Here is a 16,534-nt window from a genome sequence, read left to right as displayed (position 1 = left end):
TTTGCGCTTCATATGTGAAAAGAAAACTTCCATTTACAGTGAATGTTATATCTTTGAGCTGTGTGAGAGAGAAGTTAATGGGGAGTTATTAGAGCAAATGCTGAGTCACAGATGTTGCTTTTAATGACACAAAGATCGATGGCATCTATAGCTGTCTCAGCATGTCGTGACCATCACTATACTCTGGAGCCTTGGCCTATACTTGATCTTAAGTGCGGTGCTAGTTTTCCTTGGATGCGAACTGTAAAACAAATGGTAATCTTGGGAACATGATAAATTCAAAATTCAGTGCCAGATGAGTGGTCGTATTCTTATTTTTATCTCCCATCAGGACTGATCCTTAAAACCATGCTACATTCAGTTGAAGTGGTTGTGTCAGTTTAGCTGTGATAAAAAAGGCACTGAAACTGTCTGCGCCTGTTCTATTGGTTGGAGTGAGCCTGGAGTTGTTGCAATTGCCGAACTCACTTTTTTTTTTTTAACTGAAGGCATGACTGACTCAAAAACCAAAGGATGTGTCCTGATAAGACACATCTGGAAATATCTCACTTTTTCATTTCATTTATTTCGTCCTTAAAGGCCCGAGGGCATTACATAAGGAGGGGGTTACAAATTGTTTTGTGTGAACGCACTCATGATGAAAACATAGACAATAAAAGAAACACTGCAACTGCAAACACTAAAAATAAAGATAAAGAGTATCAAGTGGTTATATAAAAAAAAAACAAGAGAAGCCAAGAAAGCACAGAAAAATACAAGAAAAACTCAGGGAAAATACAGAAAAAAAGTAAAGGCCAACAAATGGTTCACGTGTTCTGAAAATGACTGGTGAGTTTCGCGCGAAATGATTTGCGATCGTTGCATGATACTATGTCGTTGGGCAGGGCATTCCAATGGTTTATTGCGTCAGGAAAAAAGGAACTGCTCATTGCTAAAGCTTTTTAAAAGCAACAACGTCATAATCACTGCTGCTTCACTGTGTTCAAGTAAATAGGTGATTGTTTCAAAAAAGGTCCATTTCAAAGGAAGCTAGTCACTGTGGACCTTTCTGCTGTCTTGAAGATTGCAGAGCAAGCAATACAATTGCCCCCCATGACAGCAGGTTCAGTGGTTGCAGCGTAAGGAGACATTGAGGGCAAATTTGAAGCAACATAAGGTACACCTCCGCATGATTCTTGTTCTGAATAAAAATTTATTCTCAGGCTCTTCCTGGAGATGCTGACAATGGTACGGCAGCAGAAGATGCATTTATCGACAATAAAATTTGATTAAAAAATCTTCCTGCCATTTGACTGAAACTCGTGGCATCGTTACTGAAAAGAACGAATTGCCTCCATTTTGAAGTGAATGGCTGTTTAGTCTAGCCTCTGGTCTGTGCCCCAGAAATTGGTGTTGACGCAAGCATTTTACTTGCGAAAGCGGCAGGTGATGGTGACATCCATATTTTGTTTATTGGCATTTTCCAACTTGTAAAAGCTCTGTTTTCAGTGAGAGTGGTCTCTGTGATTAGAACTCTGTACCCAATCAATACAGGCCAACTTCAGTTTTGTCCTCTGTGTACCTTTAAGGTCTAGAAGAACCTTTAAGTTGGCCGTATCTATAGGTCACCATGTTCCAAGGACAAAAAGGCTACTTGCACTGAAAAACAGAGATTTTACAAGGTCAAAAAAGTTGAAAAATGAGATACAGGCATCGCCTTCACTAGCCATTTCTGCTAGCAAACTGTTGTGACGTAAGAACAGTTTTTGGAGTCCGGGTCCCTGAAGACAGGCTCTGCTACTAGTTACTTCCAAGCGGGGATCATGGTGTACTTTTTTGGCCTTGACATCACAAGTTTGGATGGAGTGGTGGGAAGAAATCCAGTTTTCTTGCAACAAAGGGGTCTTTTGCTGGCGTACAAGCACCAACATGGCCAGAAAGAGCTGTACGATTCTGCTTTACTGAGTACAGAATTTGGATGTAGTTGTCCTCACTGTCTCTTATGCCAGTATTTGCTTTGCTGCTAGAGCTAATCACTGCCCACTGCTTGGGGTCACTCTTTGCAGGGATTAAAGTCAAAATATGGACCCAGATTCATAATCTCATCTCAAGTTTTAGGGGTGGTTTTGCTGCGCTTTACTGATGAAAACCCTTGATATTTTGCCTTCTCTCTCTGTTACAGTGCAATATCTGAAGATGAGAAAAAAGTTCTCAGGCAAAAGATGATATCAAATTTTTATGAGCCAGTCAACCAGGCAAGTTCAACTGGACTTCTGAATAGCTGCAGTTATCTCTAGACGCTGTTCATCTGTTTTTCTTTTTTTTTTTGACCTTGTCTGTTACCCATATCTTCAATGCTTCATTAAAGGGACCTTGAAATGATTTTGATGGGCATATTCTACTGCAGCAGACCTGTATAGGTGGTCTCTGCGGGTATTCGAGTCAAATTTGAAAGCTTTGCTTGAACCCTATAATTTAGAAATAATTTTTAAAAATCGCTGCTCGCAATAGCTTGAACCTGCGGAAATTTCAACTACCTGGAGTTCTTTAATGTGCCTCTAGCATTTTGGCCCCATCAAAATGCGATCGTAGCAGCCAGGATCGAACCCGCGGCTTTTGGGTTAGCAGCCGAGTGCCATAGCCACTGAACCACCATGGCGGCCGGTTCCTTTAAAGGGGATGCGAAACACTGCTTGGGGGGATACAGGCTATACTTCAGGTGGATTCTTTATGTTACACAGATGCTGACTTAAAAAGAATTACAAGAATCGATGCACAGGAACGGGAATTATTCAATGAAGAAATTTCAAAATACAAGCAAACAAAACGCTGTCCTCAACTCGATTTTGGCGGGGCTTTCCACTCCTATTTCGCTCTCCCAGTGACTGCACCTGGCGCAACCAATCAAAACAACCTGCCAGAGCACGTCGCGGAAGTTTGCACTCCATGGTTGCCTGCTCTCTGTAACTCGTTCTTGCTGAGTCTGGCAGCGTCGTTTCCATGCCAGAGCCCCTGGTGGTGTATTTTTATTTTACTTGCTTTGCATGGCTTTTATCTAAGACAAACAAGTTGTTTTTGTTGATCGAATATAAAACGCAGACAGGTGACAAAATGTTTCTCCACTTATTCCCACAATATGCAGTATATTTACTGTTTGTACAATCATCAAGCTCGCGCCAGGTGATGTCATATCCGCAGCTGAAACCCGCCACTGTGTGGGGACACCATCGGAGCCATGAATTTGTTTTTGGGAGGACATTAAAATATTAAAAAAGGGAATGTACGCGGTATTACCGGCGCTAATAGCACCATTGTAACTTACTGTATGCGATCAACAGGCAAAATAGTCAACTAAGATAGTGTTTCTGGGCCCCTTTAATCAGGGCATCTCTCAACATTTACATTGTCAGTTTCTGTTCGTCAATGGTATGGTAGACTTTTCTCTTGTTCTTAATTTTCTTTAGCTTTAGCATTCTTAGTTTACTTCTCCAGTCGTCTTTCATTGAAGTACCACCATTTTCCATTTTTGTTTACCTTGATATTTTGTTTAGCAAAATTGAAGTACAATTTTTGTTGTGCAGCTTGCCTTACAACTCGCTGTGCTGGTATCGAAAGTTGCTCGTTTCGACTGCCCAGCTGAGTGGCCTGAATTGGTGCCAACATTGCTACAAGTTGTGCGAAATCCAGAAGACCTTCCGCAGCAGAGAAGTCTACTTGTGCTTCATCATGTCACAAAATCACTGGCGTCCAAAAGGCTTGCTGGAGACCGTAGAGTCTTTCAAGAGGTGAGCTCCTTATTCTGTGTCATCTATGAAACAATAAGTAAACCGCCATCAGCACAAATACAGTCGAGCCCACTTATAACGGCTGCATTTGTAATGAACTCTTGCTTATTACAAATGACGGCGATGTTGCCGTCAAAACATTTGTTATGGCTATGGTACTGCACCTCAAATAAATTGAGCAACCATAACTGTACCACTCGGTCATAACAAACGAGGAGGGGCAGTAAACTCGCCCCCAAAGTCAGAAAATGTGTGCTTCCGCTCAGCTCGCAGACCGAAGAGTGTCTCCCAGCTCCCATGATCTCCCCCACAGAAAGTGTCGAACCCGAGAAATGCAATAAAAAAGGCGACATTCAAATTGCAGTTAACCGCCAGCCAGGTGCGCCCAGACAAGTTGCTGGCTGGGTGAAGTGATTAAGGTGGAAGCAGAAGCACGGTAAGAGCTTGACAGGGGCAGCAGCATTGAGAGCAAAACTACTGCACATGGCCGGTGATCAACTAATGGCAGCAGTATGAGAAGTTATAATACTTATTACAAGTTATGCCTGCTGGTCGTCTACCCAATCAGATCTCACCTTCTGCGTTGCTGCCGTGTGTAGGCGGCATGCAGATGGCGGCCAGTCTGCGTCACCCTTGTGTAGAGTGGTCAAGCAGTTCGCAGCAGTCAGTGAAATTGTAAATGAGACAGTAGCTGATGGTTTTTGGATAAAGTGCTTGTTCCCACCTTGTTTGTAGGTATATGCGACTATGCCTCTGCGCAAAGGTTGCTTCAAGAACCTAGTAACTGTGGTGAGATGTTGCTTTACTTGGCGTTCAGTGCGCTGCTTGGACGCTTTACACAATGGTGGCGCATACGGTATTTGGAAAGCACTGTACTCTGCACATGTTCTGCGGTCGCTTCATCAATGCATTTTTACATTTTTGCGAGGGATTGAAGACAATGATGCCAACCTACCACCAGTTGCCTTAAATTCCTCAATTGCTGTCGGTATTATCGCATCCCTAACGCGACTCGTCCGCATTAAGGGTCTCGGCCAGGAGCACATAACCGCGATGGAGAGCTTAGAAAGCGGCTAGATAGGGCCTGCTTTGAAGCAACAGACGTGCACAACAGTCTCTTCAAAGAAATAAATGCCACTTTTTTTCTGACTATATGTTTTGGCTGTAATAGCGCAAGTTCGCCTACTGTGAACTTCGGATACAACGAATGCAGTCTGCACGACCGTAAGGTTCATTGTACCTAAATGGGCATGACTGTACTGAAATCAGGTGATAATGAAGTGGAGCACTGCAACACATCAAAGTGCATGGCTATGGTATCCGACATGTCATGCATGTTTTTAGCCTTTACAGCACTGTGACCTTACCCTTACTAGGATGTAATTGTACCTAGTGCTTGCCTAGTTACAAGGTGCGCTTGCTTATGAACGGATAGCTGGTGGCTACATTGAAGCCATAGAGGCTTCGTGTGTTTAAACTTTGCCAAGTGGTGCAAGGCATTATTTGCCAGTGATAGAGAGCATCTCAGTTACAGAAATTGTATGGATGGTTTTGCTTTCTAGCTTGCTAGCAACATCTTTGGATTTATCTTGCAACTGTGGACAAACCAGACAGAAGCCTTTCTCAGCCAAATGGCTAGTAACCAGAACAATGTGGGTATCACGCTTGAGAAGTCATACCTCTGCCTCAAAGGTAAGGACTCTTAATGCATAAGTTCTATTTCCGTTTAATTGATTTCTTCATTTTGTGCTCTCCTTAGTTCCACTTGAAATTTCTGGAGGTGAATACACTGATAAAACAGAATGATTAGCACAAGTGCTTTGCTATTACTTAATACTAGTGATGGCCAAGGCTTGGAATCAGTAGGTGCCCTACCTGATACTGTGGCTGACTAGTGCACACTTGAGTGGAGAAGACTTTTGCATTTAGTATCCTAATGTACATGCACACATTCTGGTTAAGTTTGCTGAACATTTGTTAGTGATATAGGTCAGGAATGCATTTTCTTCTGTTTGTGATTTACACACTAATGCAGGCTGTCTAAAGGCACTGTGCTATTGAATAGGGGTCTCAAACACACAAGCCACAGAGCATTGTTGTGTGGCCCATTGGCCATTAAGACTTGATCTTATGTTCCCTATTGGCCCTTAAGACTTGATCTTATGTTCAGGAAAGCTGTAAACCCCCCTCTTCCCCCCTGTTTCTTGCAGTCTCATGGACTGTAGCCGAAAATAGCCATTTGTCAATGTCCAGTCATCCTGCTTGCATCAGTAGTTAGCTTTTCGTTAGCCTAGAAACGTTGCAGAAAATAAACAAAAACTAAAAAAAAAACAAAAAAATTTGATAAAGGTGGCCATCTGCACTGCAGTGCAGCTTCCCGCTTCCCGCTTACTCTTACTTTTGCCTACTTGTGCTTTATTTTTACTGTAATGTAGTAGATTAGACACTATGATCTGTACTTTTCTGTCCTGGCCTGTTCTTTTTTCCTACTCTTTGGATTCTAGCGACTGCCCTTTCAGACATAAAAGTGTGTCAGTGCAGTCCGCATGGCGAGATGAGTTTGAGACTCCTGTTATAGAAGATGCCTGTGCTTCATGTTTTGCTTGCATGTCTTGTGCCAACCCTTGCTAGTGCTCCGGAAGTTGGTGGTCCACGGCTTCAAGGAGCCAGCACGGGTTCCGGAGGCAACAATGTTCCTCTCCCTTATATTCCAATGGATGAAGCCCATGCTGCAGTGCCGTAAGTCCCTCTCATTTTTGCATTTCTTTGCTTTACCTCAAGCATGACATCGCTTGCAGAAGAGAACTGATGCACCGATAAGATAACGTGTGGGTTACGGCCAGAACAAGCTGAAGGCACAGCCAGCATTTGCTTTGCACCCATGCTCTTGCTCCGAAAGAAGGGAGAAGCAGCTAATGAGAGTACAAGTGTTTATCAGATAGCAAGCTGCATTGCAAACTCTGCAGCAATCATCAGCCCTGCCACAGCTCTGGAAGCGGGCCCGTGGAGCTGTGCGCGCAGAGCCGATAACTACACGCACATGATGGAAGAACTAAGGGCACTCGTGAAGGGTTGAATCGCTTTACACAACATTGAAAAAGAAGGGGAGTGTACCTAGATGACACAGGTCGCACATCAATGGCTCTCCATGTGACACTCAAGCCGCAACTCGAGCAAACTTACATGAGGTGCGCGCTCACCTCCCGCACACCCTTGTTCCCCTGGCAAAGGCTGGGGAGGAAAACACTAGGCATCTTGCTGCTTCTTGGGTCAGTGGCGGTCTTCCCCGCTCGTGACTTTGAGCCAGAACAATGCTTCATTATGTTACTGGGAGTGATCCAGTGGAGGTATGAAACTGGAGCGAGAAGAATGTAAGAGAAGGCGATCTACAGCAGCCCGCCGTAATGCTTCTCTTTGGATGGGACAAGCAGTGCAACCGTTCCGTTTTATTCGCAGGGAATCCCCAATGAACTGAATGCAAGCAGTGGCTGCCCACTTGGGTAGCTCAACAAGCACAATCCCCGCAATATAGGAATTTATGTTGTTATGTATGGTGATGGTGTCATTACGAGTGGATTGCACTGTGTGAATTGCATGTGCCATTCCTCTCCCTTGCATTACAGGGAAAACCCTGAAGTGTGTGAACCCCAACCTTCGACAAATTTCAGAGAAATATGTTGTGCTGTTCACAAAAGTGGTAAGTTATCTCAGTGCCATTGGAGTATGGAGTATGGGTTTTGAGTTTTTTTTTTTCTTTGCGCAGCTGCATGATGTTCTGGAGCTGCATCCCTTCTCATACATCCCCTTCATCAAGCCTTCCTTGGAGACTGCAGTCTCCCTCTGCTTCACAGAGGCTGGGGAAGGTATGTGTGTTTACAATGCATCAGATAAAGGAGCCACTGGCAGCACAGTTGTCCGTTGTGTAGTGCATGGTTAATACGATGCTGCTATGCACTGTTGATGTCTGCACATACTTTCAGCATCACATTTACACTACCACGTGTAGATTATTTTTCGTTCACATAGAGGTTGCCCTCGTGGTCTCTGTAATGGCCTAGCATTGTCACACTTTGAGGGGATGTGTGTGGCAGTCACCTCAATGTGAGCACAGTGGTGGTCCAGAGGAAGGACGGGGATAGATAGACTAGTCTTCATTACACATGTTTGTTACCACCTTTAAAATGGTGAGAGCAGACATTTTAGTGAAATCCAACTTGTCTATCTGATGACCCTAGAAGTGTTTCTTATTGCTGAAATTTGAAATCTGAAATCTAAGGTTTGACGACCGCTCGTGTAGTTTGGTAGTAAATTAATGTGGAAAGTTGCAGTTTCAAGATACAGTAAAAGCTCGTTAGTTCGAACTTCACGGGACCGGGAAAAAGTTCGAATTATCTGATGTTGGAATTATCGAATGGCCGCGAAAAAACTGACAAGATCCATTTGCATTATGGTATATGTATTGTATTTACTCGCATAACGAACCCACTAGCATAATGAACCCACCCACCCCCGATTTCTGCCTAAGAATTTGAAAAAAAAAGCGTCAGTCGTTAACGCTTCCCTCCGTTTCGCACCGTCACGGTCCACAGCGCATTTCTTGGCGGCACGCCAAGATGCTGCGCAACGATAACATCATAACATCACGATATGTTTACTTGACGTTAGCTCTAGCTAGGAGGGAAGCGAACTTGGCAGAGTGCCAACGCTTGTCCGATAGTGCAAGCCTCGTTTTCAGTACGTTCGTCTTATCATGCCATGGGCGATTGGGGCGGACGCCGTCTACTGCCACTCAATCATTGGAACGCACGATAGCAGCAAACGCCTTTTGCAGCGAATGTTGCTAAAAGCCAGCGTCTTGATCGCGGCTTACAGCGTGCTTTCGTTGGCGACTGATGGGTGGAAGGATGGACACTCGCAAAGAAAAAAAAAGTTTTTCGCACTTAATTTGTAGCGCCCGTCCGAAGTCATAGCCTTTCATGGGCATTGGTTGGGGCCGCGCAGACAGTACCTATCCGTATTTCCGAATTAACAGGGCTCGAATTAACGAGTATTTAGTTACGAGTTTCGGAAGTTGCGCAGAAAAGAGGGTAGGCAGCCGCCACCGCGGCCGCCAACCCCCCGGCGCCGCCGGCTGCCGCACCGGTCATGGCGCCATTGAGGCTTTATACCAACTCTTCCACGGTTTTATCTGGTTCCATTGTTTTATCTGGTTCCATTGTTTTATCTGGTTCCATGGTTTTATCTGGTTCCATCGTGTCCGTTTAGGACGTGCGCAGCATCTAACTATGCGGAGGTGCTTCTTTTTTTTTTTGGACACGTGCTGTGTGTTCGAATTATCCGTAGCGGAACCGTCTCGCTTTCGAATAAACGGGCTTTTTATACACAGATCTCTTTGGAGCTTGGCCGGACCAAGTAGTGTAGTTCGAATTATCCGAAATTTGAATTATCGAGGTTTGAATTAACGAGCTTTCACTGTATTGTGCTTCTGTTCTGTTACAGGGCTTCTTTTTGAGAGGTTTATTGTTCAGTCCCTCAACTTGATCAAGGCCATTGTTTCATGTGCTGAATACTCCCCTTCAAAGCTCCCAGATGGTAAGCAGACAAGATTTTTCTTGATTTATGAATGCCAACACATAATGAATTGTCACTAGTGGAAAGAAAATCTTCCTGACCTTTTGCCTTTCCGGGGAGCAAAGTTTATGTGATAATTGTATTAAGCCTCACTCTTCCAAGAGGGTGCGCTCCCAAGCCCATTGACCACAATCCTGGATCGCATGGTTGCAGATGGCACATTCTAATTGGCCAGCTACAGTACACAGCATGCTTCATACTTGTTGGTCAGTCACCCAGTCCTGGTGTGATGGCACTATTGCATTTTCTGTTGCGACCGACTACTGGCATCACTAGCACTTTTAGTGCTGTAACATCTACTCTACTGCTGTGCACTATACAGGGTTCATCTAAAATTATCAGGAGTACAGTAAAAAAAAAATTTTGAGATTGCACAAAATGACTTGGAAATGCGCAAAATAGAATCCTTGTGCTTCTTCTACTCACTGTTTCTAGCACTTCTGTCATGCGTGGTATGCACCCTGGAAGTCTGCAGCTGCAATCTCCTTCAGGCACTGCGTCGAAGCTGCCTGCACTGTTTCCACCATTCCAAGATAGTGTCCTTTCAGGCTTTGTTTCACCCTGCAGTAGAGAAAGGAGCCAGACAGGGAGGTTGAGGCAGCGTTGACCTGAGGCAGGTTTGCCAGGTGGTTTGCCAGAAACTCCCTTGTGCGCATTGTTGTATGCAGCAAATAAGACAGTCTAGTCCCCATCTAGGCTTATTCACAGCCTAGACCCTCCCTTACTTTTGAAGAAAGAGATGGTGCATAACTGGCTCACATTGCTGGTGGACAGTCAGCAGCATTGTGAGGTGGTGGTGGCAGTGTCCACCACCACCACTGGTCACTAGACCATCAAATGTAATTTGCTCCCTACGAGTGGACACAGGTGTTAGCAACCTTCCCTTCGGACGCTATGCACCCTTTACCTTAACTTCTCGAGCACTTCCTCTTTGTTGCGCAATCATTCTCACACTTGCACGTTGATCTGGCTCCAAAAGTTCCTTTCTGTTTGCCACATTTTCATTTTGGGTTGTTGATGGGATGTCCTGCGCGTTGCTTGCCTTTGACATCCTTCGTTCCTTCTGTAAACTACTTGTGCCAGTTGAAAACTTGTTTTTGATATGACATCCTCCCTGTAAGCTTGACAAATCATGGCAAGAGTCTCAGTGCCGGGTTTGTTAAGTTTCATGTAGAACTTCATCGCAAATCGCATACTGTGATTCCTGACTTCCGCATCAAAACAACTGCTCACTCCAGGCATCATCTACGCCCCACAAATGCTTGGAGCAAACTGAGCCAGATCACTTCGTATACCTAGAATTCCCCACAACTTCCCTGCCTAAGGAGGCCATCCTGCTCCTCGTCCCCTTTGCTACATAAAATTCGTCAGGACACTTTTACTTAGTATTGTAGTACTGCTACTGTTGCCAACTACTCTACTACTACTGCTGCTACTACAGCAACAGCAACATGCCGTAGGTTGAAAGACCTTCCTGATACAGCTGTTACTCCAAACTATGCTTGTCCGAGTACATGATGTGTCGCAGCTTATGACGAGTATATTTAATTTACAGAGCTTAGTTTTGCTGCCAGAGTGTGCGCTAGAATATTGATTGTAAGGCTGTGTTGGCTTTTTTTTTATTTTTGTGTCATGAAGTACATCTTTGCAGTCGCTCTAGTCTTTATTGCTGATGTTGAACAGTTGCGTGTTAAACGTGCAGTTTTCTTCACTGTATACAGCAGATGTACCATCGCATACTCCTCACTGTGCATAGAGGTCCTGAGGGTTTCCTTTGTTGGGGAGCGGAGTGCCGTCTCTGTTCTAAGGTTCCTGTTGTTTCATGCTTTTGTGCCTCTGGCAGACGTGCAAGACCCAGCCACATTGGAGGCAGCTCAGGTGAAAATGACTTTCTTCACATATTCTACGGTGACGGAGATGTGCCGCCGCCTTGTGCTGCATTATTTCCTGCTCACTGAGGAGGAACTGGCCACATGGGACACTGACCCCGAAGGGTTTGGTAAGTGGGCATGGTGCCGCCCTTGCGTTTCCTAGGAACGCCGCTTCTGTCTTGGGAAGACAAGGGTGGCTTGAAAATACTAGAGCTTTATAGCATCTAAAGCTGCATTTGCATATGAGCTGTTTAGAGTGTGCGTATTCTGTGCTGCAGTAAAATGCGGGAACCGATGAGTCAGTGAATGCTTATTGATTTAGTGGATATCCGTTGTGTTGCATCATAGCTTGTTAGAGCAGAACCTCATTAATTCAACGCCTGTCAGACTGCGCAAAATATTCAAATTAAGCAGGTTTTCGAATTATCCAAAATCGACGCGAAATGGAAAAAACAATATGAAGCATAGTTCTACCTCTTGCAGCACTTTAGAATTGCTACCATTTTGCTCAACAAAGCAGCGGTCGAAGTTTAAAGGGACAGTGAGGAGAGCACTATTAATATTTTTTTATAGCAAAATCCGATAGTTCGGCATTTCATGGCTTTGTTGCCACTTGGCATTGGTCCCGATGCTGCAGGTGCGCGTGTAGCTGCCGGGCACATGGCGCCATCTGGCGACGTCAAGGAGATTTGCGCATGCATTGGCTGCGCCTCAGTGATTTGTGGCTTCTCGGTTCCTAGTGTTGCTAGAACCATTCGTTCTAGCAACACTGTTTTGTCCTATGACCTCATCACGCTTGTACTTGCGAGTTTGGCCTGTGGCGGCGATACCTGTATTTTGGTTCTTGCTCTTTTCTACGTTACAAGAGCTTTGTTGTCAGTATGAGTGCCCTTTTTGTAATCAGGAACTGGTATTCTGTCGATACAAGCCAACTTCAATTTCTCCTCAGTGTCCCTTTAACGATTAACTCCTGCAGTGGGAGCTTGTCTGGACTTGTTGTGGTCACGCTGGTTCGATGTCCTCAGAATATGGCAGAACATTTCTGCTTATCTAACTCGGTTTTTGGCTAAGCTCTTGTTTAATTGCTGGTGATGTTATCCTCCCGAGTACTAGGTGCACGCCAGGGTGGCGGCCGAGAGTGGCTACATGAGGTTAGTGGCACAGCGCAGCTTTAAGGCACTTGTATACAAAGGACACAGTCGACTGAAAAGGAGTTAAAGGACAGTGCCTGCGTGATCCATCCAGCCAGTCCGATGGCATGATGTATTTTTTAGCGACTAGTTCAGTGCGATGTGCACAATATAGAAACTATGTTCTGCATTGGTGCCGGCTCAGTCTGTGTGGGCCCAATACTTTGGTCTACGTAATGTCGATACGTCGCGCTGCCGCTGCTCTTTGCGCGATGATGCACGAAGCATTGAACAGTCAGATTAGCAACTAGCGTGCCTATTATACGTAAACGGCGCGATGCTGCTTTGTTGGTCTAATTCTGGTGTTCCGCAGTGTATAGCGAACTCGTGCATACCTGCATAGCATCACAGATCTTTGAAGTAACCGAGCCGGTGCAAGCTGCTGGCTTGGATTAACTAGTAAAATTTACATTACAAATTGTGGGACTGCAGGAATGCTACAAAATTATCAGGAATTTTGAATTAACCAATGTGGAATTGACAACGTTTTATTGTATTTGCCTGCTCACATTTCACTGACTCACTCATGTTCCTATCATGTCATCACCTTTAAGTCTGCAAGGCTACTTCTTGCCCTGTGTACTTCTTTCAAAACTCATCTGTTTGTCTTTCGGATTTTAATTCCAGCATCGGACGGAGGTGGAGAAGCATGGAAATTTTGCCTGAGGGTAGGAATACAAATTTTTTTGCAAAATATGCTGCGGAAATTTGTCTCGCATTTGGGACCCTGTGCATGTTTGGGCATGAAGTGAACAGTGAACACAGTGTGGCTCAGCCCAGTAGCAGTACTGTTGATTATGACAGTTGCATCATCGTTGCTACGAAGTTTTTTGGTTGCTTTAAAAGGAGCCATTAGTATTAGTGGCCTCAACTCTGGCTGTAAGGGCTGTTCACCTCATTTCTGTTATAAGCTGAGTCTGTCAAAAGTCTGTCCCTGTTTCAGTTGTCAGAGTGGTACAGTTATATGCATGTCTAGTGGAACTGTGTAGTAGTGGTAGAGCATTAAAATTTTTTCTTCTTATCATCAACCCCGTGCAGACTTAGTGCATTGAATGTCGCCTTGCAGTTGAGCTAATTGACACAGCCTATTTGCGAACTGGCAGTTCAAGTTGCAGAGGGCACGCTCTTGTGCTTATTCTGAAATGCTTGCCTTGCAGCAATGCAGTGAAGTTTTGTTCTTGACTGTCTTCCACGAATTTCGGGAAACGTTGGCTCCCCTGTTGCTTGAGATGGTTCAAGGCATCCAGCCAGCTGATGGCACCATCAGCTTCCAGGCAATGCTCAACAGGGACGCAGGTGAGGGATTGCATGCAATTGGACTGAACTCACCCCCACTGTGAAGAAAGCTAGGCCAGCATTAAAGGGCAGCTCCGGGTGTTTTTCTGTGTTACCGTATTGCAATGAAGTTTAGGCTGTAGGCTTTTCTCTTGTTCCTGAATACTTCCGTGAAGTTTGTCAGCCATGCAACATTTCATACCTTCAGTTCAGATGATTTCTATGGGCAACACTGCATTTTTGATGTCATAAACATTCCTTGCAGCTTAATACCTACTTTCCGCTTCACTAACGAAATTTTGGGGCTTGCATATCGTATGTACAGTCAGGCCCACTTATAACAATACTGTGACAGAAGCCAACTGGTTATAACAATATATTGGATATAACAATGGTCAGTACCGGCACCATGAGCTTTACTATGTGTTCTATGGTAAAATAAACTGCTTATAACAATGCTGTCAAGGCACAATATTGGTTATAACAATTAAATCTGGTAATTGAGTGTCAACCATAATAGAAAAAAAACATGGAAATGCTACAAGCACACCAACAAAACCATGCTTACAACACAAAAGTGCGCGCATGTAGGGCCGACCAACGGAATGAGCCGGTGCAGCAACACCACGAAAGCAAAAGAACCCGTGACCAAGCATTCAAACGCTGCCACGGGGCGTGCCGAGGATGCTTGCGTGTCGCAATGACACAGGCAGGAGAAATGAGGGGGTGCATTCCCCTGAGCAAAACGCCCATTCAGAGAAGAAAGTAGGGAGCATGGTAGGGGAGCCTTGGCGGAGCAGTTTATTATTAACGTTTCTGAGAGTGTGCCGCTCGCAGAAAAAAATGTGCTGACGTGTTTTTCTTTGTTTTTACACTCTGTTCTACTGCTTGCACCGGCAGTGCGTACGTTGCCCCATCTTCCCCTGTTCTTTGCTAACTTCCCCATGGTCACCGCTTCACAAATTTCACGTGTCCCAGAAGCAGGAGCCATTGCGTCAGGGCAGCTGCTGCGTTGCTGCATTGGCTACGTGTGCTATGCGTACTCCCAATCAGTCGGTGCAGTGCGCGCACGTGCAGCCAGCGCAGTTTTTCTCTTGTCAGCCGTCGCCGCACCCTTGGTTCTACATGCTTCTTGAATTTCCTGCAAGAATCACTTCTTGAAGGCCCGCTTGATTCCTGTGACGTGGAGGCGCGCAACTCCCGCCGGTGCAGTGATGGCAGTGCTTTGGTCATCGGTGAACATTTTTTCGGTCCTCTGAGGTTCGAATTAATGAGCCTTTACAGGCATTAGAACAGTCAAACCCCTTCGGGTATTTACTGTCAATAAATGCTCTGAAGTTTGTCATCTTCTCTTTTTTCATACACAACCCTGTTATAACAATTATTGGTTATAACAATGGTATTTCCATGGCACTTGGATATTGTTATAAGTGGGCTTGACTGTACTTGTGTAAGGGCCGCACTTTTTTTTTTTTCAGTTTTGAGAGAGTTACGGCTCTTACATGGAACTGTCATTTTATTGGTTAAATATTTCCAGCTGTAGTAGAGCCCCAATTACATGTCCCCCTTTTATGCGATGGCACTTGTTTTTATGACTAATCAGGGGTGTGCGAATATTAGAAATTTCAAATATGAATAGAATATTTTGATATTCAGTCCACCACTTCAGTCATTAAACTTGCATACGACTGTTTTTCAAGTAATGGGATGTCATCATTGCATCGCGGGGAGCATCGTCCCTGGCCACAGTTTCGTGTTTGGTTTTCTGTTCTCGCTATTTCAAAATGGTTCCAATCAGTATTTTGAAAAACAGTTTGTTATGGCGGAGGGAGGGTAAACTGTGAAATATCAACTTAAAGTTTAAAAAAAAATAAAAATCATGGAGTTACCCTTAAAACAACAGTTGTTACTTGCATTGTCTGCACTTTGCTTTTTTTTTATCACCTACTGCGTGTAGAAATAAAACCGAAGAATGTTCATTGTTTCGTCTTCCTCATTGCAGCTTTCATGACCTTTTGCTGGCAATCTCGCAGCCTATAATTATGTATGTTTAGTACATTTCGTCGTTTCCATAGTTGCGACCTCGTAAGGATGGAGAAGGGAAGCATTTTGCATGCTTACTTTTCATTGATTAGCTTCTCTCTACTATATACTAATACCTTTTTATTATCACTAGTGCTACCGGTTGTTTATAGTCAATTATATCGTATAAATGAGTAAAACTTTAATAAATTGTCAGCACTTCAGGGTAGCTGTTAAAGGGGCTGCGAAACACTGCTTGGGGGGATACCGGCTATACTTCAGGTGGATTCTTTATGTCACACAGATGCTGATTTAAAAAGAATGACAGAAATCGATGCACAGGAGTGGGAGTTATTCAATGAAGAAATTTCAAAATACAAGCAAACAAAACGCTGCCCTCAACTCGATTTTGGTGGGGCTTCCCACTCCTATTTCGCTCTCCCAATGACGGCACCTGGCGCAACCAATCAAAACAGCCTGCCAGAGCACGTCGCGGAAGTTTGCACTCCACGGTTGCCTGCTCTCTGTGACTCGTTCTTGCTGAGACTGGCAGCGTCATTTCCATGCCTGAGCCCCTGGTGGTGTATTTTTATTTTACTTGTTTTGCAGGGATTTTATCTAAGACAAACAAGTTGTTTTTGTTGATCTAATATAAACGCAGACAGGTGACAAAATGTTTCTCTATTTATTCGCACAATTTGCAGTATATTTACTGTTTGTACAATCATCAACCTCGCGCCACGTGATGTCATGTCCGCTGCTGAAACCCGCCACTGTGTGG

At 44.5% G+C, this 16,534-nt stretch overlaps 1 protein-coding gene across 3 annotated transcripts in view; it reads left to right on the top strand.

Annotated features, from left to right (window-relative positions):
- Impbeta11 (importin beta11) overlaps positions 1–16,534 on the top strand; it is a 53,489-nt gene that overhangs the window by 2,546 nt on the left and 34,409 nt on the right. For 2 of the 3 annotated variants that reach the window (XM_089543632.1, XM_089543631.1), the window contains exons 3-12: positions 2,162–2,234; positions 3,561–3,764; positions 5,327–5,456; positions 6,396–6,503; positions 7,388–7,461; positions 7,528–7,627; positions 9,264–9,356; positions 11,239–11,394; positions 13,084–13,124; positions 13,614–13,752. In XM_089543632.1, the coding sequence (XP_089399758.1) occupies positions 2,162–2,234; positions 3,561–3,764; positions 5,327–5,456; positions 6,396–6,503; positions 7,388–7,461; positions 7,528–7,627; positions 9,264–9,356; positions 11,239–11,394; positions 13,084–13,124; positions 13,614–13,752 (1,118 nt within the window). Of the gene's footprint in view, positions 1–2,161; positions 2,235–2,861; positions 2,995–3,560; positions 3,765–5,326; positions 5,457–6,395; positions 6,504–7,387; positions 7,462–7,527; positions 7,628–9,263; positions 9,357–11,238; positions 11,395–13,083; positions 13,125–13,613; positions 13,753–16,534 lie in introns of all 3 variants that reach the window. The other variant, XM_089543633.1, reaches the window with a different exon arrangement.

Source organism: Amblyomma mixtum, chromosome 5 (assembly GCF_055824585.1).
Source record: "Amblyomma mixtum isolate Tamu chromosome 5, ASM5582458v1, whole genome shotgun sequence".
Classification (NCBI taxonomy): Eukaryota; Metazoa; Arthropoda; class Arachnida; order Ixodida; family Ixodidae; genus Amblyomma; species Amblyomma mixtum.
Note: the sequence above shows the minus strand (reverse complement) of the source record. Positions and strands in the feature narration are given on the sequence as shown.